The 24924-nt window shown below is 40.5% G+C and overlaps 1 protein-coding gene across 2 annotated transcripts in view; it reads left to right on the top strand.

The window, feature by feature from the left end:
* farp2 (FERM, RhoGEF and pleckstrin domain protein 2) overlaps positions 1 to 23723 on the top strand; it is a 37109-nt gene extending 13386 nt beyond the window's left edge. The window contains exons 4-27 of one of the 2 annotated variants that reach the window (XM_015001314.2): positions 1432 to 1474; positions 1550 to 1628; positions 2243 to 2340; positions 2567 to 2681; positions 5464 to 5611; positions 5708 to 5803; positions 5894 to 6057; positions 6172 to 6240; positions 7614 to 7671; positions 8273 to 8525; positions 12498 to 12682; positions 13448 to 13537; positions 14344 to 14477; positions 14569 to 14650; positions 14739 to 14976; positions 15772 to 15902; positions 16003 to 16071; positions 16154 to 16243; positions 18213 to 18295; positions 18974 to 19092; positions 19280 to 19443; positions 21091 to 21198; positions 21288 to 21439; positions 22297 to 23723. In XM_015001314.2, coding sequence (XP_014856800.2) covers positions 1432 to 1474; positions 1550 to 1628; positions 2243 to 2340; positions 2567 to 2681; positions 5464 to 5611; positions 5708 to 5803; positions 5894 to 6057; positions 6172 to 6240; positions 7614 to 7671; positions 8273 to 8525; positions 12498 to 12682; positions 13448 to 13537; positions 14344 to 14477; positions 14569 to 14650; positions 14739 to 14976; positions 15772 to 15902; positions 16003 to 16071; positions 16154 to 16243; positions 18213 to 18295; positions 18974 to 19092; positions 19280 to 19443; positions 21091 to 21198; positions 21288 to 21439; positions 22297 to 22390 — 2862 coding nt within the window. In that variant the 3' untranslated portion in view covers positions 22391 to 23723. The remainder of the gene's footprint in view (positions 1 to 1431; positions 1475 to 1549; positions 1629 to 2242; positions 2341 to 2566; positions 2682 to 5463; positions 5612 to 5707; positions 5804 to 5893; positions 6058 to 6171; positions 6241 to 7613; positions 7672 to 8272; positions 8526 to 12497; positions 12683 to 13447; positions 13538 to 14343; positions 14478 to 14568; positions 14651 to 14738; positions 14977 to 15771; positions 15903 to 16002; positions 16072 to 16153; positions 16244 to 18212; positions 18296 to 18973; positions 19093 to 19279; positions 19444 to 21090; positions 21199 to 21287; positions 21440 to 22296) is intronic. The other variant, XM_088005131.1, reaches the window with a different exon arrangement.
* The last annotated feature ends 1201 nt before the right edge of the window (positions 23724 to 24924 follow it).

Genomic DNA, 24924 nt, shown 5'->3' on the forward strand with positions numbered 1-24924 from the left:
CACATGTGAATGAGTTTGTTGACGCAATAAGACATTAAAAAAATATAACACAACATCATCCTACCACTTCCTGCCGTCTTCTTCATCTCTTCCGCCGGCCATGGCATCCAGTTGTTGATTGCAGTGACTCATGCGATGTGAAAACACATTCACATCGCACGAGTACTGACCAGCAGGGACCTCATCCATACTTTTTCACACTTTTTTGTTGTAAAATGTTGAAGGTTCAATGTTGAAACTATTGTATCCCTTTTCCTTTCCCTTCATAAATATTCACCACTTTGTGCCACAAAAATCCCAATAAAATTCATTGACATTTGTGGTTGTTATGACCACACAGGAAAAGGTTCAGGTTTTTCACTACTCACAATGTACTGTAATCGTACACTGCATACTCATTATTGGTGACAGGTCAAAGTTCTTAACATAAATGCAAGTGGAGAGGAATCCCTGTGCACTTTGACGTCATTTTACGGTTACTTTGTTGCTCTGGATTAGTACAATCAGTACAGTGGTGTTGTTTTCACTGGAGATAATATTGAAGTCTCTTTAATGCTTCGTTTCCACTGAGCATTACGGCATGGATTGCTGTGGTTTGGCCCAAACAATCAACACATGTCGCACCATTTCTGGTCACGCTTCAGATGTAGGTCTATAGGGCAACGGTACGTACAGCTGACGCAGCGTGAGGTGTTTGGGTTTAACCCCGCCTGCTCAGAGAAAGCCCCACTGGCGGTGGGAATGCTCTTCTGAATACACCGGACCATAAACTAGGGTTCGTACACATGCCGTACCACTCAGTAGAAATGAGGCATAACTTGTCTGGCTCGACTCACCCGTCAGAATTTCTGCCGTTTTTATCTTTCCAGAAACACGACTGGAATGTAATACCACCTTGGAGTTTTTATAAACCAACATGGGGGCCACGATCCAAACCATAGCTTACATTCTGAAACAATACTGCTTGTCTTTAATGGATTCACTGGCTGTACATCTCAAACAGTGAAGTGTGTGTAGCTTTTTCTAAAACTGTGCTCAAAGACTTTCACAGTTAGTCTGCATGAGCTGACTGATTTACTGCCTGAAGATGGGCTCCAATATATTTAGATCAACGACAGATGGAGAAATGTGTACATAAACGGATTACAACAGTTGGTTCTGGGTAGAAATGTTACTCAATGCTGGTTTCTTGTTGCACATTCCTTCATCAATCAGCCACAGTTTGAACAGAGGAGCTGAGCTACAATGAGGCAGAGATGAGGGATTTTTTATTTTTTTTACTTAGAATTGTAAATTGTGTCCCAAGAAAAGTAGACAGTTGCTTATAGAGCTGTCACTTTATACTAGAAGACCTGCATTGAGTTTAGTTGTAACAACTGGTCAAACTTGGAGCCTGAAATGCTGAAAAGCTAAAACTTTGTCTCCCTCTAGGTATGGCTTGAACCGACAAAGCCCATTGCAAGACAAGTCAGAAGTAAGTAGGATCAAACTGGCTGTAAATCCACCTGATGGAGAGAGGAATTTCAATATTTCTGTTATTGCTTTCCAGTACCAGCGAATACACTGTTCCGACTTTCTGTGAAGTTCTTTCCCCCTGACCCGGGTCAACTGCAAGAAGAGTACACCAGGTCAGTGAAGTGAAGTTTTTTTTTTTTTTGGCTCCTGTCTTCATGGAAGACGTTTCACAATCTTTGAGGGTTTTGGTTTTCTCTTCAAAAATCTCTCAGTAATCATTAGAGAAATAAATGACATTTTTATTACGCCTGTGCTGCCAAATAGTTGCATCACTTAGGTTTGAAGAATTTTAATTTAGCTTTACTTGACAGGTTTATTCCGACAGGAAGTGATGGTGTTATTGTGGAGCGGCCCAGTCGGAGGCTTGACTTGAATCTGATAGAAAATCTTAACCTTAAAAACATCACAAAAGTTAAATTATTGAAGGATTAGAGAAAACATGCAAAAAGCTGGTCAGTTTGATTTGCTGTGTCATAATGAAGAGTTTTCTTTGATTATTGAGAAAGGTGCCATTTTTAAAAATAAAAGTAAAATGTTCATTATTTTAGAAATAATGAAAGCGATTAATTATTTCTAAAATGTATTTATATTTCCTTATGTTGTTTTCTTGTCCTTTTAAGAGATGTGCGTCTCATTTCGTAGCATCTTCTCGGTTGAGTTAAAAAGTATTTCAAATCTAAATCTGTGAGTGTTGTGAGTAATTTTGGCCTCTCATTTCCTCCCACAGGTATTTATTCTCCCTGCAGATGAAGAGAGATCTGATGGAGGGCAGGTTGATCTGTACAGAAAATACCGGAGCGCTGCTGGCCTCACACATTGTTCAATGTATGTTTAATTCTACTGCCTTAACGTCAAAAACACAGAGCAATATTCAATAACTGCCTCGTAATGATTGCTGAATTTCAAAACCGAGATGAAGGACTTACTTATTGCACATTGTAAAATGATGATGATCTCATGTGGCCTTTAGATAATTCTGTTCCGAAGAGAGTTAACGTTTCCTCCAATTATGCAGACAGAATCTGATGTTTCCTCTTGTGTAAACTGACAGCGGAGATCGGAGACCATGATGACGCTGCAGACAGGGAGTTCCTGAGAGCAAACAAATTATTGCCTTATCAAGACAAAGTGCAAGAGAGAATCATGGAGTTCCACCGCAGGCACCTGTAAGTTTCAGCCCCTGTTCCTTTATATCTGCCAACATCTCTTAAAATATTTGAATCCAACCCATATGTCTGAAGAAATCAGCCACAAATCCCTGGAACCACTTAAAGTAGTAATAATATTGTCAGGTTTTGGTCTTTACTCTAGAGGGTTAGTGTTAGCAGCCGTGTCTGGGCTGTTGCTCTGGTTTTTTACAGCTAGCAAGACTTAATGTGATTTACCTTCACCTCATGAATTTAATATAATTTACATCTCTATTTAAAGCATTGCTTCTGACAGCTTCATCTTTCCCCTGGCCATAATGGTGTGGCTTTTATTCAGTATTCACCGACTGGGATAATGTTGAAGAGCTATTGTTAATCGTGGTGTTAAGTGTCTCTTTCTTTTAAGTGTAGCAACTGTTGAGACTAACAACTATTGCCAAGATTTAAAAGAAAAACTCCCAACATCAGCTGGAATATTCTCAGATATGTCCTCATCTAAAGCTGTTCACAAAGTATCACATTCTAAAGATTGTGTTCAAATTTAGCAGCCAAGAAAAGATCAGCATCATGTCTAGTGTCTTGTAAAAATATGCCTTAAGCCTTTGCACATTTCATCCTGCTGCAACCACAACACTTCGTGTTTTGTTCTCACTTTATGTGCTTGAACAAGACAGAGTAGTGCATAATCATCAGGCACATCACAAGAACAAAACCAGACATTAAAGCAGAATGGACAAAATGAAAAACGTAAAGTAATTTATTTTCAAGACATCCCCACTGAACAGTGAATGTTTCACAAATAAACATCTGAAATGCATATCTAGAAACTGAAATTTGTGCAGATTAGCCGATCAGTCAGATTGGATTTAGTGTCCTAGTACATGAACCTTCAAGTAACTTTGAAGGCATTCCAGTGTTAGCCTGGTAAAAAGCAGCCCTTGTTTTTCTGCTATTTGCTCCAAATAGAGGATCTGGACTCTCAGCTGCTTTCCTTCTTTTGTCAAAGGCTTACATCTAGCAACTCTTGATTGATCTGCAATTGTGAGATACTCTTTATGACTTCAGATGACTGACCAAACAGTGGTTCGTGAGATATTTGAAACCTGGAATATTATTTCTTGACACATTCCTGTCACCCGTCTGTGTTCTTTGGTCTTTGTAATGCTGTTCCCTCAGTAATTTCCTCTATCAAATCTCCAAGGCCTTCAAAAAAAAGAAGCTGCATTTGTACTTAGATTCAATAACAATATTCTCAAGGCAGTACAAGGGAAATGCATTTCATCTGCTCTCAGAATAAAAAGGGTTGCATGTCTCATTTTTCAGATTTTAGATGTATAGGTTTTCAAAGTATGCTTAATTTTCCTTTCACTTCCCAAAACCTTTTACCAAAGCAGTACTTTGAGTTTATGTATCACATAAAGGCTGAAGTTGGTGGTTGATAACATTAAAAAAAAAAAAAAACTCAAGCGATATTAACTTTTCAAGTCAGTGTGTGGTTACTGAACGTTTCTACAAACGATCCTCCTTTTTGGGGGCAGGTTGTGTAGTCATCACCTGGCTGTGTAAAATCAAACCATTACTCAGCCGATTCCTCAGTTTAACCAGAACAAGAACATGGGTTGCATGTCTGCTGAAAAGTGAACTGCAGGCTTTTTATTCCCCAACCTTCATATTTTTGCTAACTATCACCTTTCTGTGAACATATTTTTTTTTCCCCCAAGGGTTCAACTATAATACTTTAAAGAACGGTAGCTTAGCATTGTTTAAAAGTGAAGCCTCAGCAGACCTGCCAGTGCTTGCTTCTCCTCCTCCTATTTTTAGCCTTAATGGGAGGCATTCATGTTGCTTTTTTGAGCTCATTCTGTTATCTAATTATGATTTACAGAAGGTAAACTGACTTTTCGGTTCTCATCCCACACATGTTGTTTCATGTTGATGGTTTAAGAAGTGGTAAATGATGCCCCATTGCTTCTACGCAGTTTATGCTTGGTGAAAACCCTGACTGTGTTCTTCATGCACAGACACAACAAGTCTTCCTCACCCATATCTGTTGGTTTAGAGTTTAGCAGAAACCATTTACAGGACTTTTCCCACAGCCTGTCTCTAAAGGAGCACAGTGCTACCTCATAGCCAACAGAGGCTTTTTTTCAGCACCCAGGTTGAAAAAAGCCCTAAAGACTTAAGGGTTCTCTAAAGACTTTTGCTAATCTCTTTCCTTGGTTGCCAGAGTGGTAGCGCTAACAGAGAGTTCCCTGCTTTAATCCTTTGCTCCGGTTAGTCTATTAGCCATAAGGCCAGTGGGGCAGGGGAGGGCTCTAAGGAGATTTCATGCTTAAAGGATGAACAAAATTAGAATGGAGTAATGATGGGATGGATATGTTTCTAACATTTGTAATCACTTACTTTTATATGTGCCTGTTAAATTTGTAAAGCTTGAAAATCATGTTGTGTTTTATTTTGGCACTATGTGGAAGAAAACATTAAGAGTGATCACTATAGTTCATTTGTCAGTTTTTACTCTGTATTATATTTATTGCAAATATTGCTAGAATTTTAACTAAATCAATATTGGTAGCAGTTTTAAACTGAGAGCGTTTTTGCAAAAAGTTAAAGTATTTTCGACTACAAATGAAATTGTGTGGATACATTTTCGTGCCGTTTTGTTGCATAGTTTAATTCAATAAAAAGAGGGTCTTAGAATTGATCTTAGAGGGACTCCACATACCGCTGCTCACTATTACCCTGTATGAAGGGAACATGCCATGAATGTTTTTGTTTATGTATCTTTTTTTTTAACCAGTGGCCAGACTCCTGCTGAATCAGATTTCCAGATTCTGGAGATTGCTCGTAAACTGGAAATGTACGGTGTCCGCTTTCACCCAGCAGCTGACCGGGAGGGCACCAAGATCAATCTGACTGTTGCTCATATGGGCCTTCAGGTCTTTCAGGTGATTACTGCTTTAATCGCAGCCACCGTGACTTCACCCTGTCATCATTTGGTTGACTTTTCTGTTTGTCTTTTCTGGCGTTATTTCTTAACCTAGGGCAACACGAAAATAAACACCTTCAACTGGTCCAAGATTCGCAAACTGAGCTTTAAGAGAAAACGGTTCCTCATAAAACTCCACCCAGAAGTCCATGTAAGCTTTCACGGACTTCAGTTTAATCTCAGATTTTACATTCATTGTAAACATGACCAAGTCAGTGTTTCTTTTTAACTTTTATTTCAGGGGCCGCATCAAGACATTCTTGAGTTTATGATGGCCAGTCGTGACCAGTGTAAAAACTTCTGGAAGATCTGTGTGGAGTACCATTCGTTCTTCCGTTTGTTTGATCAACCGGAACCCAAAACCAAAGCAATCCTCTTCACACGAGGTTCCTCCTTCAGATACAGGTAGGAACTCTTTGAAGTCCGTTCATTCGGACTTTTGACCTTTGTTGTACAGTTAAGCATTTTATCATGTTATTTCTTTGGATTTAGTCTTTAATCTAAAATTCTCTCCGTCAGTGGAAGGACCCAGAAACAGCTTGTGGAGTATGTTCGGGAAAACGGAGCAAAGAGAACCCCTTATCAGAGGTGTGTTTGTTTGAATAGAAGTGTATGTGCAGTACAGTCCAGGTGACAAGTTTACATTCAAACATCATGGGCACAAACTTCAGTAATTTGGGTCCTTTGATGGCTTATTTAAATGATTCTTCTCTCTGCGTGGAATGAATATACAACACACAACTTCAATGATGTTTCAGGTTTTGCACAAATTATCAATTGTCATTTGTTTTTAAGGGTAAGAATTATTTATAACTGATATTTTACAAGGATAAAAAAACCCATTGAGATTCCAAAGGAATCTTGGCCAAGAGGGCAGCAACAATTACAAAAATTGTACATGCAGGGGTCAACTATTTGGCCAAATGTCCCATAGTAAGTTGTACTTTAACCACATGCTTTTTTTAAAGCTGACAACAAGGTTTTGGCACACTTATGGCAGGGATATTTGACCACTGTTCTTGGCAGAATTGGTGGAACTTTAAACCCGGTCGGTTTTCTGGGACAGGCCGAGCTTTGAGGTAAAGTCCATAAATTTTCAACTGGATTGAGGTTGTGGCTTTGTGAGGGTTATTCCAGAAGGCTTATGCTCTTTCCCTTTATCCATTCTAAAACCAGTTTTTGATGTGCGACAACTATACAGCCTCGACTGAAATTTTCAGCCAAATGCATATTTAGAGAAAAGCTTATGATCAGATGGGGTGCAGTTTGATCTGTTTGGACACAAGAAGAAGAATGTTCAGAGGAACCAAAGAGAGGCTTTTGAACACACAAAGTTTAAAGCATTATGGTGGCAGCAGCATTTTGCTGCCATGACTACAAAAAGCGTGTCCTCAAGGCACCGCTTTATAAAGCACATTTACCAAACATTAATGGGAGTGTTTGCATAACTTTCCAAGTGCTGGCCTTAGAATGATACATGTTCAAGAATGGCATAAATTTGGCCACTGGTGCAGGAATTTGATGGAGAATGACACATTTTTCAATCAGCAACCTTTACTCAGACTTAGCCGTACCCATTCTGTAAATACAGCGACAGTAACCTGCATTCTGTTATTTTTGGTGACCAAAGAGTAATATTTTTGTTTTATGTTTCACATGATTCCCAGATAAATTTATATACATTTGTTTCATTAAAATATTGAAAGTTTTGTTTATTGTTGGCCAATAAAAACAAAATAACCAAAAAATAAATTGTTGTGAAGTGTGACTACGTGGCAATTTTTAGCTCATAAGGGAAAAGTTTGGACACCAAAGTTTGAGTAAACTAAACTTAGTGTTGTTCATGCCTGTGATGAGTGTGTGTAAACATCTGACCCAAACGGGACACCGTCAGTCATATCATTTGTTTTCCATATGAGTAATATTGAATTATTCTGACAGTGAGGTCTGTTTTTGTTTAGGAAGAACAGCAAAGTAAGGATGTCTGCTCGTTCCTTTACCTCTGACATGCCAAAACAGGTAAACAAAACAACTAAAATAAATGTGTAGCAGTAGCTGCGTTTCCATTACAAATGTACGCAAATCTTTGTCTATATTTTATAAATGTAAAAGAAAAAGGAAAAAAAAATCACAATCGAGCAATTAGTGTTTTGATTAAATGAGAAATTGATTTAAAATCGCACATAAGCTTATTCACACGATAAGTCATTCAAAATCATGGCAGTGACGAATGTAAACAGTTACATGAGAAATGGTCATAATTCAGCCATGGCGCTAATGCTCATCATCGATCAGTCAATCAGAGGAAACTTCGGCGTCCTATTCAGGCGTTAGAGTGCAAACCCCCTATGTCTGGCTGTGTATGCGGCGTTTTGGGGGAATTGTAGTTGCAGATTTTACAGAAGAGTTATGGATTGGAAATGTTAAAATGACAAAGTTTTATGAACTTTGCATGCTGTGAGAGCTCTGTGAGAGTTTACCATTAATGGAAACGCAGCTAGAAACAACCATAATTTGTGCCAGAATGGATAAACTAATCAAAAAATGTTTTTTCTTTCCTTTGTGGCCTTCATTCTGTATGTTCTCTGGTCTTGTCCGTTTGTTCTGCCTTTGTTATCAGACCTTGTCGTTCAGTGACAGCCCCAGGGCCCCTTGCTCCCTCTCCTCCACCGCCGAGTCCTTTCTCCCTGCACACATGACCCGGATCTTTCCACGAACAGAGCTACAACCTCAGCTCCAGCCTTTCTCCGCACTCAGCCCGTCTCCAGCAGCGCAACAGCTGCCGCAGTCCCCGGCCGGAGCAGCCAGACCCCCCAGCCCCTCGAAGGAAGACTCCATCAAGGCCGTTCCCCCATCACACTTCTCGCATCAAGGTGCCCCTAGCAACCAGGCAGCAGGACACTGCAGCCCCGTGTTTGTGTGTTTAGACAGCAGCACATCCCTATCATTGCCCTCCAGAAACGACAATGAGAATAGTGAGCAAGGCAGGAGACGGGGAACGGGATGCTCGCTCGAAGCGGGGAGGGGGAAACTGAAGGGGCCCCTTACACCTGAGGCCTTCGAGGCAGAACTGTTGAGGACGAAGCAGAACGCCATGTTCTCCATGCCCAGCTCGCCTCTGCAGGTGTCAGAGGAATTCATTGATGACGATCCCACCGAAATCTCTTTCTACGGAGGCGGGGCAGAGGCCTACTCCTTCGGGCTTGATGAGAATAAAGTAGACCAGTTAGATTTTACAGAAGGGTCTGACATCAGCAAAAATCGGCTTTTTAGTGTTGGAATCGAGGACTTAAATGGGAATGTCCATGCGTTTCCAGACAGCCTGGTGGGGCATTCGGAGACCAGCTCGTTGGTAAACAACCGCTCCGAGTGTAGCTCCCTTGACAACCTGGGGCTCAGCTCTGCCGGGGAGTCCATGTCGGTGGGGTACGGGGTCCCGGACTCCTCCTCGCTGCGCCTGCCGGGCTCTGGCATCCAGTCAGAGGCCAGTTCAATGGTCAACTTCCCGGCGTACTCTATCCGCTCTGAGAGCAGCTCCGCCATGCAGTTCAGTGACCTGGTGGAGCAGCTCGAGCAGCTCAGCTACCCCCCCACCGCCACCGAGGGGTCCGGGAACAGCAGCTCCGACTCGGACTCCGACTGGGGCTCCGACGGCAACCTTCCCCCTGAGCAGGACCTGTTTTATAGCAACCCTCTAACAGGAAGTAGTGGGATAGAGGGCTTCCTGCTCCAATGCCACAACCTGCAGTCCCTGGGACTGACAGATCCCTCCGGATCCCCACAGATTAAAATGTAAACCTTTACAGCACTTGAGCCTTTAAACTGCTGTGGTGCAGTTACAGGAGAAGTTTTTGCTTTTAAGAGTAATATAAAGAGTAACGTATAGATCACCTTTTTTTTCTTTTTTTTAAAGAAGTAAGTCAATGTAAGCAGAAGAGGATGAACCAGTTTATTTTCCCAGAGGAAGCCATTCATGGCATTTTTAAACAAAATTACTCTTGAGTGTTTTTTGCTTCAGTCTACATTATGTGGTCTACTTACAAGAAAAGAGAGGGAGTCTAGTCTGCTATCTTGCATTGTTACTTTTTAAAAGATTTTTTACACATTTTTTACCTACAGAAAATAACAATAAAGCAGAAATTAGCTTACTTATAGCTCCATGTCTTTTGCTGAACACAGTCTTTGAAAACTACTTTCCATTCAAACTTTCATTCCATTAGCTGGCATAAATTTGTAGAACTTTACATTAATTTTATATAATTACAATGCGCTTCCTGTATTTAAATACCAAGGCAAGGCATGCCACAGTGTTTTTAGTTTCACTTCTGTGCGTTACTGACCCCTGCTGGCTGAAAAGGTGTTTACACCTGCCGTGTTATTTCTCAGAAGCATCATGATTAACCATAGAGCTTCATGTTCAGATAAATAATAGAATGTAAACCTTGTGCTGTTGAGACATAATGTAAAATGCTAATACCACTTTACATAAGATGAATGTATCATTTTAGAACTCTGAATAGCATTTTGCTACATAATTAATTAAAGCTAGAATGAAGATGATGTTATGTGATATTACGATTTTTCATAATGTAGAAAGTTTAAGGAAACCACTTTTGGTACATTAGTCCTGTATTTTTAGAACAAAGTTCTTAAAAAAACATTTTTTTAACCTCTAGCTTCAAGGATTCTTTACCATATTTAATAAAACAGGTTATTCTCAATTTAACATCCAAATATTCAGGTTATTGACAGGAAGCAGTGTTTTGCACATTAAGTGAACATATGTGTTACTTTTTCTAGAAACATTTGAAGCACAGGTATGCAAGCAAAGGTTTTCAACCACTAAAGGAGTAACATGTTCATGTTTCTCTTATCAGTGTTCTGGACTTTAATCCAGTAACAAAGGCAATCTGTTTTGCACAGCTCAAATTAGAGAGACTTGTTTGCAAAGCTTCTTCCATAGTGACTTACATTTTTTCTTTTTTAATTTCATCTTTCTGAGCCTCCCTTCCTGCAGCCCTCGCACCACGGTGCCTTAAAGCACTTCCATGCAGTGTGTCTTTAACTCAGGTGTATGATTTCTGCCTTGTGAAATAATTCCAACCAATCACCTTGTGCTACATGGGATCCAAAGCTTTAGATAGTTTCTTTAATTCAAACGTCTAATTGCTCATCTGTTCTCATTGTCATTTTGTTGGACCGGCATTTCCAACATCTGCAGTAAGACGTGTGCTCAGCTCCAGATCTTTTTTTTTTTTTTTTTTTTTAGTTTTACTAAACTTTGTTCTGACCTGATGAAGGGGTTTGTCTTTTTTGGGTGTTTTTTTTTTCATTTCATTCACTATTTTTGCCATAATATGATAATTTTTTCCCTACTTTAACCCAATTTTACACTGAGCTGATGGTAATAATAACAAGCTAACTACGCTTAGCCACCAAGTAATCATCACTTAATCTTGTGTGTATTTAAACTTAGTCATCATCAACATGTACTTAATGTTTGTATGTTTTATTCTCAAGAATAAAGGAATCACTTTTGGGTACCATGAATGTCAGACTTAAAATTCTTTTTTTTGCAAATCGGATTGAAGTTAGAGGCACAGCAGGGATTTCTGCCTCCCATTTGTTTGCAGTTTTAGACATTTAGAGTTTATTCATCGGGGTCATGGAGAAATAATTTGCCTCTTAATTTTGCTTCTTTGCTGATAGTGTTCAAACGATGCAAGACAAAACGGATGATCTGGTCGTTTCTCGCAGAAATATACTGAGTGTTTTAGGCTGTCCCACTTCTGAACAAAGTCTGTATTTTATTTCCTGAAAAGGAACGCTTTATGATCCCTCAACAAACTTATACAAACAGTAGTTTTCCCTGTTTTTTATTTGATTCAGCAAACCACATGCAGTTGGGAGGGGGGGGGGTTGTGTCGTGCACAAGTTTCCTCAACCTAATTCCAGCTATGTGTGTGTAGGTGTGTGTGTGTGTGTGTGTGTGTGTGTGTGTGTGTGTCTGCTCGTTGCTTAGGCAGGCCTCATGCCAAGTCATTCCACACCAAACCCCCCTCCTCATCTCTCTTTCTGACGAGTCAGATATGCATTGTCCTCCCCCTCCTCTCTGTGTCGGTCCCTGTGGGGCGCTCCACATCCACCATAAACAACCTATTTGCCCCGCAGAGAAGCCACATTCCTGATAAGTTTTCACTTGGGCAATTATTTCCGGGTCGAATAGCGAGTCCCGTGGTTTTTTTTTTGTTTTGTTTTGTGCTTTTTTTTTTTCCCTCTCTCGTCAGTCTTCCCTCCACCCCTGCATTTCATAAGTGGAAGAGCAGCTGTGGTGACTCCACTGTTAGAACGGGATGGGTCGGGTTTTGTCTGCTGAGAAGCTAACAGAAGCAGTGGAGGGAGGAAGGCTTGTTTATCATTTAGCCTTATTTCTTTTTGTTTTAGTGGGATTTGGAAAATTTATGACCAGGATTTAAAGAGTGTGGGAACCCATACTTACTGCGGTCTCATTTGCAGCTATTCTTTCATGAGCTGCCAGTATTTGTGTGTGAGATTAGGCTTGCGATTTGTTTGAAATGTTCAGCTGTGTTTTCACAGAAACAAAAAGAGGGAACCAGGTTAAGTGAAGGTTTAGTGTTGCTTATGTGACAAAATACAGTCTAATATATGGGATTAGTTCCTCTGCATGCACAGATTAAGACCCCTCCCCACTTAAGGAGAACATGTTTGTGCCTTTCTCACCACGTTCCCATCACCTGGGACTCCTGAAAAATCAAACCACCCATTTTTTTTTTTGTTTTTTTTTTTGCCTTTTTTTAATTTGACTCTCCCTCTTCCATTCGTAGATTCAGTAATGGACAATCCTCAGCTCTCGCCCCTCACCTCCAAGGGTCCCCTCAGCCTGTCGCCTTCCTTCCAGATGTCGACCCTCAGCCTGCCCAGCCAGGCCCCGTCTCCGCTGCAGAGCCCCATCCTGAGTGAGGTGGGCAGCACTGCCAGGCTAGAGGAGGAGGAGGAGGGCAGGAGGAAGGTACACTGCTTGCATGCCACCCTTCCAAACCCCCCGCCCCCCACCTGCCTCAAAAATTCAAACATTTAAAGCCGATTCACATATAGTGCCCTGTAAAAGTATTCAACCAAAAAAATATTTTTTGTCTCTATTTTGATTGGGACCCTTCTTAATTCTAGTCAAAGATTTAAATAATCAAGAACTGAAAGAATTTGAAACATGGATTTTTTTTTTTTTTTTTAAACAATTAAAAATCTCAGAAGTGTGGTGTGCACCCGCATGAGTCGATGGTTCGTTGTTGGTTGCAGCTACACGACTTTAGGGAGGCAACTCTGTCAATTTTCTTAGCAAGCAGTCCAACCTGAGTCAGATTAGATATTCTGACTATGTTCTTGAGTCAACATTGTCCTGTTGATTCAAAATCTGGACTTTGACTAGGCCACTCAAACACATGAATGTGTTTGATCTAAACTATTCCATTGTATCCCTGGCTGTATGTTTTGGGTTGTTGCACAGAACAGGTTTTTTTATAGTATCACCCTGTCTGCCCTCAGCATGATTCTGCCACTACCGTGTTTCACCTTGTAGATGGTGCATTCAGTGTTTTACATGTAAGCCAAACAGCTTAAGTTCCCCTCTCTGCATCAATACTCTTGCAAGGCACTGTATTCCTCAGGTTTTTATTAAAGGAAGGTTGTTAGAGGATTTGACTTTCTCTTTGGACTTCCTTGTTTTGGGATCAGTTTTGTTAGTCTTTTTACAATGAAGCCCCCTTTCTTCCTCCAGCGATATCCCACCGACAAGGCCTACTTCATTGCCAAAGAGATTCTGACCACAGAGCGAACGTACTTGAAAGACCTTGAGGTCATCACCGTGGTGAGTTAGAGAACCAAAAAAAAAAAGACACTCATTTTGTTTTGTAGCAGAGTTAAAGTTTTACAGTCGTTCAGTATTGGTATGAATGTCATCATCATGTTGGGCTTCTAAGTAAATATTTGGTCTATTTTTTTATCCAGGATGAAATGATAACACAACAAATAACTTCTGTCAGTTTTAGAAACAAGAATTAAGTGCACAAATACAAATCTGTTGTTGATTTTCATCCAGATTAGCACATAATACACACACACACACACTAATTTGGATAAATCACTAACTTTTTGTTTCTATCAACAAGGTTTTGGAAAGACATTCAATATCTTTTCATATCAAAACAGAAATGATTCTGATTTGTGTTTGGGATTATTGTCTTGTTAAGTAGAGTTTAAGGATTTGTAAGGATTCCTCTTCCTTTCTATATTCTGTCCTGTTTGTGCAAAGCGTCAGCACAACTGGCAGCTAAATAAACCCACAGAATTATGCTGCCACCACCGTGCTCAGCAGCTGGTGTGTTCTTCAATTTGAAAACTTCGCCTTGATTTTTCCCAGCATAATTCTGTCAAATGGCTCAAACTTCTAGCTGCATCTTTCAAAGCTAAAGGAAACTTTCTACATTTTATATCTTGTAATAATCACACTCAGACAAATTAGTGTCTAGTATTAATCAAAAGAATTTTTTGATTTAAAAAATTCTTTTTTTTTAATCAAAAAAATATTTTTTTAATTTTTAGTGATTTATTTTTCTTTAAAACATGTTGCATATCTTCAGTGTCTTCTGTGTAATGGCGGGTTGTTTGTCGCAGTGGTTCCGCAGCGCTGTGATCAAAGAGAACGCCATGCCCGAGGGCCTCATGACGCTCCTCTTCTCCACCATCGACCCCATCTACGAGTTCCACCGAGGATTCCTGAAGGAGTTAGACCAGAGGCTGGCTCTCTGGTACGTCTCCATTGCTCCGTTTCCGCAGTTCGTCAGCGACTCCTGCCTGTCGACGCGGTGATGACGATTAAACTTGCCTTTGTTTGGACAGGGAGGGGCGATCGAACGCTCACGTCAAAGGTGACTACCAGAGGATCGGTGACGTGATGCTGAAGAACATGTGTGCTCTTAAGGTACGGATGCCTTTAGCTTTTAAAGTACCGACTTCGGTTCTTCGGATGGTTATCAAACACATTGTTCCATTAACGATTCTGCCCTAAGGAATTCACCAGCTACCTGCAGAAGCACGACGAGGTGCTGACGGAGCTAGAGAAAGCCTCCAAGAGGATAAAGAAGCTGGAGACGGTCTACAAAGAGTTTGAGCTGCAGAAGGTGTGCTACCTGCCGCTGAACACCTTCCTGCTCAAACCCATCCAGCGCCTCATGCACTACAAGCTTATCCTGGAGAGACTCTGCAAGCACTACTCTCCTGCTCACCGTGATTATGAAGACTGTAAGGGTAAATGTTCCACATCTCATCACCCTGTAGAGCACGGATCCATTTAACGAGGCGCTCCGGTTTGAAAGGAAGGTCAGCTAATCCATGTCTTTTTGACAAAAAGCCTTAAGATACTAAAGAGACTTTAAAATATCATAAAACATGATTTTTATAGATTTTTTACATTACTACAACCTTTTGCAGTTCCCATAAAATAAGTATAATAAATCGTTTAAGTGTAAATGTTACTACTTAAAAACTATTCAGTCTTTTTTTTGTCATTTATTTGTTTGATTTTTAATTTTTGTACAAAGCAAATAAATTTAACGAGCAAACAAACTGCAACCTCAATGGGAGAAAAAAAAAAAACAATACTTGTGGACCATTAAGATAAAATGTCCAAACTGGGGCAAAGCAGCACAACTATGACTTCAGTGATATTTGTTAAAAACAAGTATTTTCTTAACATTGGATTCAAAGAAAAGGAACTGCAAGTGTATAAGTGACTGGGAACTGTAAGTAGAATCAATTTGAAAAGGCAGAGTGAAGTTTGGTTTGTGCTTGCACGACGACTCCTTTTCTAACTCTGTTTTTCTGACAGTGTGAAGCTTTCTTTTCCATAGTCTCAGACCACACTGGAATTGATTTTTAAAAACTTTATTAGTCCTAACAAAAATAAAAAGAAACATTTGTCAAGTTTAATTTCATGAATGTCGTGTTGAGAAGCACCATCTGACACCGTCTGTGAAACGTAATCGTAAGTCCTCGGTGGCGCGATGCGTGGCTTGTTTTGATGTTCTCCCTCTTCCCTTGCAGAAGCGTTGAAGGAAGTAGCGGAGATAGCCACCCAGCTCCAGAGCAGCCTCATCCGGCTGGAGAACTTCCAGAAGCTGACGGAGCTGCAGAGAGACCTGATCGGGATCGAGAACCTGACGGCTCCGGGCCGGGTGAGTGCACCGATGCCGAGCAGATGGCAGGGGGAGCAGAGACACCAACAGAGACGGAGAGAAAAACAAAGATGTCCTCTGTCTGCCTCTCTGTTTGCAGGAGTTCATCCGAGAGGGCTGTCTGTACAAACTCACCAAGAAGGGACTGCAGCAGAGAATGTTCTTCCTGGTGGGTCCAGAGAAGACTCCTCCTTCAGCTTGCTAATCAAGCCGACAATCAGCCATTAATGCTCGGGTTATTTTCTTTTCAGTTCTCAGACATGCTCCTCTACACCAGCAAAGGTGTCACGGCAACCAATCAGTTCAAAGTACATGGACAGCTGCCACTTCACGGCATGATTGTGAGTCTGGAAGACAAAATTCTCTCAACTTTTTCTACCTTTATTACCTTCATGCACACGCACGCATAGGCGCCAGTCTGCGGAGGAACAGTGTCTCCTGATGGCGTTTCAGTTAGCACTAGGGTTTTAGGACAGAGCTCCAGAACGGAGGAGTGTGGGTCTCCTAACTCTGCATGTTTCTGTTTCACTCCTGGCTGCAGCTCATAGTGCTGGATGCACCGGTAAGTGAGCTCTGCCAGACCAGCCCTGCTTCCCCCATGTAGACTAAATAAAAAGCATTTTTGGCAGATTGCTGCAGACACACCAATGTCAAATTCGTTAAGTTTATGCATCAACTTAAAGGGGCAGTATTATGTAAAATTAACTTTTCTGTGCTTTACATCATGTAATGCTATTCCCTCATCATTAACATTCCTGGAGTGTTGCCTAGATTATTTCCTGCATGTTTGAGAAATGCTTTACTCTCCCGTGACAACTGTAACAGCCCTGTGCCTTATGGGCTGGGCTGCAGATGTTTTTATCTGCCTTTGTGCTCATCCCCTTTACAGGTGCTGCTGATCTGTTAATTTGGAGCACAGAATATTTAAACCTGGCCGTCTCCACCTTCGGGGTCGCCTTTGGCGTCCACTCTGCCTCTTGTCACTTGTGTTGCTCGGCTGCCAGGCCTCAGCTCTCGTCCTCATGCACATTTGAGTTTGTTTTTCCACCTCAACTCTTTCTTATGCACTCATACAACACATCCAAGCTTTTGCATTACGCCTCTGACACTGACTTCCACAATCCATTGTAGTTTTTGTTAAGAAATACTCATTTTTTGCACTTTAACCTCTGCATGGTCTCCCGTATCCGTTATGACCTTGAGCCAGTCATAACAGCAACCATTCATCTGTGCAAAATGCCTACGTGGAGCTAGCCCTGCAGTTTTTAAGCTGAGCTTCTGCCTCACAGAGCAGCCCTCCCACACGACTCCCCCACTCAGCTCCTGCAGACTAGCCAGCAACAATTAGCAAACACCTAGTGGAACTGTGTGTCTGCTGATTTCATTAGATGAGCTACTTCTCAGAGGAAAAAGTGGCACAATGTTGTTATACTGTTAATGGAGGAGCCATTTTGTGATGACTTCAAGGCGGAGTTTCAGAAATGGCAAGAGTTTTTTTTTTTTTTTTTTTTAAGAGACAGTGGTACAATTTCATGGTGCTAAATTACAAAGTCAAATTTCTTTATAGTCATATTTGATGTAATTGGCATTTTTATAATTATGAAGGCGTCATAGTTATACAACTGTGCTACAAAATGACCCTATGCGTCTGGAAAATACATTTTACTGCCCCTTTAAAACAAGTAAAAGTGTCATTGTGTGGGGATTGCTAATTAGAACATGGCAGTGATCCTTACCTTCCTGTTTTTGTGTTTATATACATCTGTAACCTGGGCAGTTTAGATTTAGTTTTTTTATTTAGTCACTTGATTGATCCTTTTATCTGTTTGAAATGACATCATTGCTTATTACCTGTTTACTACTTTTATGGGTTTATTTGGAGAGTAAATACACAATTAGAGTTACGTCAGCTCATAAAATGATGGGGAAAAGATCATGCTAAGATATCTCAGTTAAATCACAGTAAAAACAAATTTGCAATGAACAGTTTCTAAACCACTGCAACGTTTTAATGATCAGTATTTTAGTTTGTATAGAAATAAGAACAAAAGTTGTTGTTTATGTGTATTTTCTGCTTCTTCTGATGATTTTAACTGAGGTATAATAAAATAAGGTAACCCAACAAAAAACGTAATACACAAACATTACCTCCTGATGATGGATTCTGCTGCTCTGTGTTACAATCAGACTTTTGTCTTGTGTTTCCCCCCTTCCTGTTTTCACTCGTGCTAAATCCCTCACATTAATAGAAGCTAGTCACTGCTAGCTGCTCCATTTAACTCTTGTTTATTTGTGAATGTTCTCCCACAGGTTGAGGAAAGTGAGAACGAATGGTCAGTGCCCCACTGCTTCACCATTTACTCTGCTCAGAGGACCATCGTGGTGGCTGCCAGGTGAAGAGCCTGAGAACTATTTACATTTGAAGATACATTGGAGGAAACTTCAACTTTACTAAATCCTGAATCTTGTAAAAAAAATGCTAAAAAAAACTTCCTTCAAAAGTCAACTCAGCATCAGGCCTTAATTTATTGAAATACGACCCGTTTAAAAACAGGAAGTTGGATCAGTAACGTTTTTTCTTAAGCTCAAACTAAAGTTCAGAAATGTAATTCCATACGATCCTGTTCTTGTTTCTGTTATTAATTTGCTATGTGATATTAATACAAAACAAAAAGTTAGTATTTAGTAAAAGCAGCTCAAACTTTCACAGAACCTGAAGCGGGCAGAAATCAGAACTGTTTGGGGTTTTAATGTTCAGTTCGTGCTCCAGTGCTGATCTTTTTCCAATGAAGACGTGCTGATTAGCTTATTTGTTGTATGATATTATCAACAAGGAACAAGGAAGTTGGCAGGAACTCAAGAAACAATTAAAGACAACAACTCCGTTGGTGAATTAATCTCTTTACTCATGTTAAGTTACTCAGGCTCAGTTAATCCAGTTTTCTTGTCAGGATTTGTACAAATCACTGAAAGCTGATTTATTTTCTTTTTTCTACACTCTGACCCAAACTCTTTTTTTTTTTTTTGCCTAATAGCCATGTCATGATGTTTGTTTTTGTTTGTGATATCAGCTCTAAGGTGGAGATGGGGAAATGGATCGAGGATCTGAACCTGGCCATCGATCTGGCTAAGAAGTCTCAGGAGAAATCTGGCGTCTTCCTCAGCACCGGCCTCAACGATCACTCCAACAGTAAGGCTTCCCAACGCCCTCACCGCCTCCACATCCCCACATAAAGCCGCTTGTCTCTTTTGGATAGGTTTTTGTTTTTCCGTCCAGTTATTAAATCTAAAACGCAAGTAAGTCAGAAGTAAATCCCCTTCTCCTCCACACAACTTCCTGTTATCCTTCCCTCCTCCTTCCTCTTCCTCCTCCTCAGGATCATCTGATGAGGTTTCTCTGGAGCAGGAGTCAGAGGACGACATGAACTCCTCTCGAACTTCCCTCGACAAGCAGACGCATCACCGTGCCAACACAACCATGCATGTGTGCTGGCACCGCAACACCAGTGTGTCTATGTCAGATCACAGCCTGGCCGTGGAGGTACAACCTCCTCCTGGAACGCAGACACACTAAAACACACACTGTTTCACACACACTTCCTCACTGGACCTGTGGAAAGAGCAGCGTCTTCCGTCTGGATCTGAGTCTTTCATCTTTTCTTTAAAGCATTTTAATTGTTTTAGTTTTTTTCCCCTCCTTTCCCCCCTCTGTCTTCCTGGTTCCTCCATGTATCCTAACAGATGCGTCATCTTCTGCTCCCTTTCATTATCGTGCATGCCAGAAAACATCGTCTGACGAGTTTTCACTCCACAGATCTGGACTTACCCTAACTTGCATTTCCTGCCAACTTCCTTATCTTAACTAACACGCTAAACCTTTTCTCTGCACCCTTCTCTTTCTCTCTTTCACACTTCCAGTCTTCGGCTCCCCGGCCGTGTCGCCGGAGCTTCCTCCTCGCTATCTCCTCGGTCAGGGACAAAGACCAAACACCATCACGCATGTTTGCTGGTACAGAAACCAGAACCTCTCTCTCACTGATTACCTGCGCATGAATCAGGTACCAGAACCAGGAGCTTTAGTGGGACAGTGACCTGGCAAAAGTCACACAAAATCAGCTGTGAATATACAGAAAATTAGAAAAGGACGACCTGCAAACTCTTTGAGTAATAATAGGGGTAAACATTTCATTTGAAAAAAATGTCTATTAGTACCAAAAAGTGTTAAGTCAATTCAAATAAAAAATAATGAGTTTTTTAAAATGTCTATAGTTATGCCACATCCACCAAAGATTAATCTTAACTCTGAAAAAATATTACTGATTTTTTTTTTATTGCAATAAAGACAAAAATGAAAAAACTAATTATTCAATTTGGAAAAGAAGGATTTTTTTATATTTTCTTTTACAAAATCCCCACAATTATTGGTACTGTTGAAAATCCCAGTAAATTAAATGAAACAAAGAGATGTTTTGTAATGTATGCTTCACTGTTTTAGGTTGATCTGTGTTTGGAAGCTTTTAATCTTTTTTCTTTATTACTCTACAAAATGGGACAAACAAGAGCACATATCATTCTAATAGAGCAGATTTTCATAAATCAGTAAATGTCTTAAAGAAAATAGCTAATCACCTGGATATGCCAATATCTACAGTCAGAGCAATAATTGATACGCCCCAAAAGTTGGCAAATTGGAGCTCACCAGGTCTCCATAGCGACCATTAATTTATATTGTTTTATACAAATCTTTATTAAGGGTTCCAGTTTATGGTAGAGGGAGCTGTAGGTTTTTCATCTGAAAACCCTGGAGACTAGATTATGAAAATGTCTTATATAAATGCTAACATTTCTTATATAAATGTTTACAGATATCCTTTATTCTATTTTAGCACATTTTGAATAACTAAGTTCCTGATTTTACACATAGATTGTAAAGTGAAATCATTCAGATCATGTGAATTTAAGTTTATTTTCCAGAAAATAACTAAGCTCTGTAGCTTAGCCGGTTGTTTTTCATGTGCATGAAGCAAACTTCACCATGGCGACTCATGTTCCTAAATCATTTCTTCATTTAAAAATCACAGCATGCAGTAAAACTCTTTCATCACCCTAAGTGACACAGATCTATACATTTATAATAAACCATAAATCCAGCTGCCAGCATCTGAGCATCTTTCTGTTTCTGTGTTAGAACCAGCTGTCAGGCTACCTGCTGAGGAAGTTTAAGAACAGCAACGGCTGGCAGAAACTCTGGGTCGTCTTCACCAACTTCTGCTTGTTCTTCTACAAGACCCACCAGGTGGGCCGGAACATCCGCCGATTCTGCATGTGCTGCTCCAGCCACACGAAAACAGACAAACAAAAAAAACACTTTTATCTTTGCCGCAGGATGACTTCCCTCTGGCCAGCCTGCCGCTGCTCGGCTACACGGTCAGCACCCCCGACGAGTCGGACAGCATTCACAAGGAGTACGTCTTCAAGCTGCAGTTCAAGTCCCACGTTTACTTCTTCAGAGCTGAGAGCGAGTACACCTTTGAGAGGTTCGTCGTCTGGTTCGTTTCGCTTACATCGGACGTGTTTACAGTTACCACAGCAACAATAAGGCCTTTTGCTGGCATTTTATGACACAAATCAAAATAAAGAAGCCCAAGAAAACATCTGGGGAAAAACATCCCAGTTAAATCGGGGTATCTTCGCATTTTCAAAAAGTCTTAAATCTATGCATCTAAAATTAATGTCTTAAATTCATTCTGTGCCCAAAAGTTTGGTGTTCCTACTATTTAAAATATCCAGTTTGCCTTTGTACATTTCTATCATGAAAAAGGTTTTAAATTCCAGTCATAATGGTCTTAAAATATCTTAACTTAATTAGAAATCAGGCAAGTTGGCCTTTAATACATTAATCACTGGTCTTAAATTTTGCTGTGGACTATTTAATGTTATAGTTTATTTTTCTCGTTAAACTTTCCTATCAGACAAAAGTTTGAGTCACGTGGAGACATCTTTGCCACATTCTGTGACTTCAGGCGGTTGCGGCTACCTCCACATAGTTGTTAATAAACCCTTGCTAGTTACATAGCTAATTTTTTAGTGTCTATCATGAGTAAGTTAATTTATCAGCAGTTGGCTGGACAACATTAGTCTTTGCCGTAGCAAACCTGTATGATGAGAGGTGCAATCTGTGCAAAAAAACCCTTGCCACTACATTTTTGTTGTGGAAAATGGCTTAAATTTCATTCATAATGGTCTTAAAAAGTCTTAAATTTCAGTCTTTGAAACCATCAGAGACCTTGTAAATGTGAAATCGGGACGTGAATACTTTTGCACCGCACTGTTTTCCCATCTTCAGTAGCAGTAGGATAAAATATGTCTGTGTTCCTTTTTTGTTTTTATTCAGATGGATGGAGGTGATCAAGAGTGCGGCGAGCACCACGGGCCGGATGAGCCTGCTCATACCTAAAGGTGGTCCCGGGGAGATCAATGGAAGCTAAATGAAGCATTATGCATCCTGAGGCTGGGCCTCTGGGAAAAATCACATTATTATTTCTAAGTTCAGTTTTTGAAGAATAACAATTGGAGACTGAAAGATGCTGCCAGATTGCGTGTTTATGTTCTCAGCTTCTTTCTAATATGTGTGCATTTTTGTTTTCCTATTAGGTATATAAATAATAACAAACATCTCAGTATAAGGGATATAATGAAAGGGAGATGTATACATTATGATCTATTTTTGTGACTTTTTTTTCCCCTTTTTTTGCATGTGTAGTGCCCAGTTTGATTATTTCACGCAAACTGAAGGTAAATCCAGTTTTATGGGACCAGCCTCATTTCAAAGGGCTTTAGTTTTCTGCTTTTGAAAGGTCATCACGCGTGACGATTGAAGCTTTACTTGGTACATGTTTGGGATGCGGATGAAGCGCGGCATGTGGGACATGAAGGTGCAGCTAGGATGTGCTCTGCGTTGTATTTCAGGGTAAGCTAAGACGTGTTTGAGGGCGAGCAGAAAGTCAAAGTCATGTCGAACAATTTGTCGTCGGGGTCGAGAGGTTTGGAGGTTGCTGCTCTGCTGACTCAGACTGAGCAACTAGTATTGCTGGAAATAGGAGGATGCATTAAGTGTGTCTGCTTCTTAACAGAATAACAATTTCAGTTGTTTACAGGGTAGATGTTCTGCTTTATGCCCCAGATTAAGCTGCATTATTGTCAATTGGGTGCTATATTTCTCTCTGAGCTGTCGACTAATGAAATCTATCCTGTTTTAGTTTACATAGGGATAACCTGTCAGCAGCATACTGTGCAGGGTTATCTAAGAGTGAAGGTTTTCCCTTTAATAAAGCTGAAGAACATGTTGAGCTCCTCTTATCAGGCTGTTTTAGATAAACAGGAGTTGATTTCAAGGAGGTACAACTGACTGAACAGCTGATTTAGTTTGGTAAGAGAAATAATGGTATTGTTTGGTTTATATATTTTCTGTGAAGACTGGAATCTTTATCCACTGTGTGTGTGTGTGTGTGTGTGTGTGTGTGTGTGTGTGTGTGTGTGTGTGTGTGTGTGTGTGTGTGTGGGTGTGTGTGTGTGTGGGTGTGTGAGGAGGGGAGGTACTATCCATGTACTCTTACACCTCCGCCTCTGGGGCCTCAGAAGAATGTGACGGAGGCCATCTCCTGCCCGCTAGTCATTTCTGCATGTGTATGAACCTGTTGCCCAGGTAACCAACAGTGTGTCTCACCTATTTATTGTCGCCAGCGGTGTTCCTGAAAGCCCTCTTGTAGACTTCATGTTATTCCACTGAAAAAATAACAAATAAAACTGAATTTGACTGATTCTTGAGTTGCTTTTTTCTTGTTTGGTTTTTGACTGAAGGCTGAGGTATGTAATTTTTATTTAAAAAATATGTTTTCTTACATATTTGCTAAAGCAATTACCATGTTGTGTCTGTATGTTATGAGACAGATAATCCTTGAACTGCTCCACCTCCTGCCTGAGCCACTATTGCCTTCTGAACAAATGCATCGCACCTAGTCAAAAACAACCAATCAGAGCCTGGAGGAGGGTCTTAGCGCTGGCAATCAACCTTGTGAATGCACATCTAAATGTGGTAATGGTGGAGAAATGACTCATCATTACAGGAAAACCATTTATATCCCATCATAGACGTATAATTTACCATTGGGATAGAGTATTTCTGAATTGAGTTTGCCACATGCAGAACGCAGACTGTTTGATTCTCTTGCAGCTGAAAGACGTTTCAGCATCACCTCTTCATATTTTTTTGGAGAAATATCAAGTTTAACTTTCGGTGACTACTTTCTCTATGGCATGATCTGTATTCAGTACAATACTTGTGGAACCTGACAGAAAAGTTGAATCCCTTTGATTCTTAACTTTTCTGCTAGCATTGGCATCAGGCTTAGCATAAGTCCAGAAGCTCCTGCAAGGACAAGCCTGATCTGTGTGTACAGTTCCTCAACATTCACTCTAAAAGATTGTAGTTCCTTCCTGTAGTTGCTTGTTTTCCCCAGTTACAAGATGAATGCCATAATGAATGCTGGATAAAGTTTTCAGATGATTCATCATCGTCTCATTTCATTACATCAGAAGCAGAGGCGTGTACCCTTTTTTTAGAGACCCTTCAGTGCTGTGTCCGCTATAAAATGTTCTGTGAATAATCTTCCAGTTACTGTTGAACTTTGCCTCTACAGGATTGTCAGGGCTGCTACGCATCTGATGTCAGCCACTCATAAACAAAACAGGGCATTCCTCTGGCATGTCCTGACAGCAGCGAGTGGGAGGAAGTGGCTTTCCCCAGAAGCACCAATGCTGGCAGGGAGATCTGCTCCAACAGGTTTCTGCCCTGGCGTGGAGAGGGTGTGGAGGTAATCACAGCCAGACTGGAGAGTGTTTTCCTCCCAAACAAGGAGGCTGCTGCGCGAAACCCCATTAGCTGGGTGTGGTTCAATGGGACGACTTCAGATGTGCACATTTGTTTGTGACGATGCCTTTGATTACTTGAATTATGTATTAA

The sequence above is a fragment of the Poecilia mexicana genome, unplaced genomic scaffold (assembly GCF_051168715.1).
Source record: "Poecilia mexicana isolate PSO_F unplaced genomic scaffold, ASM5116871v1 scaffold_4, whole genome shotgun sequence".
Taxonomy (NCBI): domain Eukaryota; kingdom Metazoa; phylum Chordata; class Actinopteri; order Cyprinodontiformes; family Poeciliidae; genus Poecilia; species Poecilia mexicana.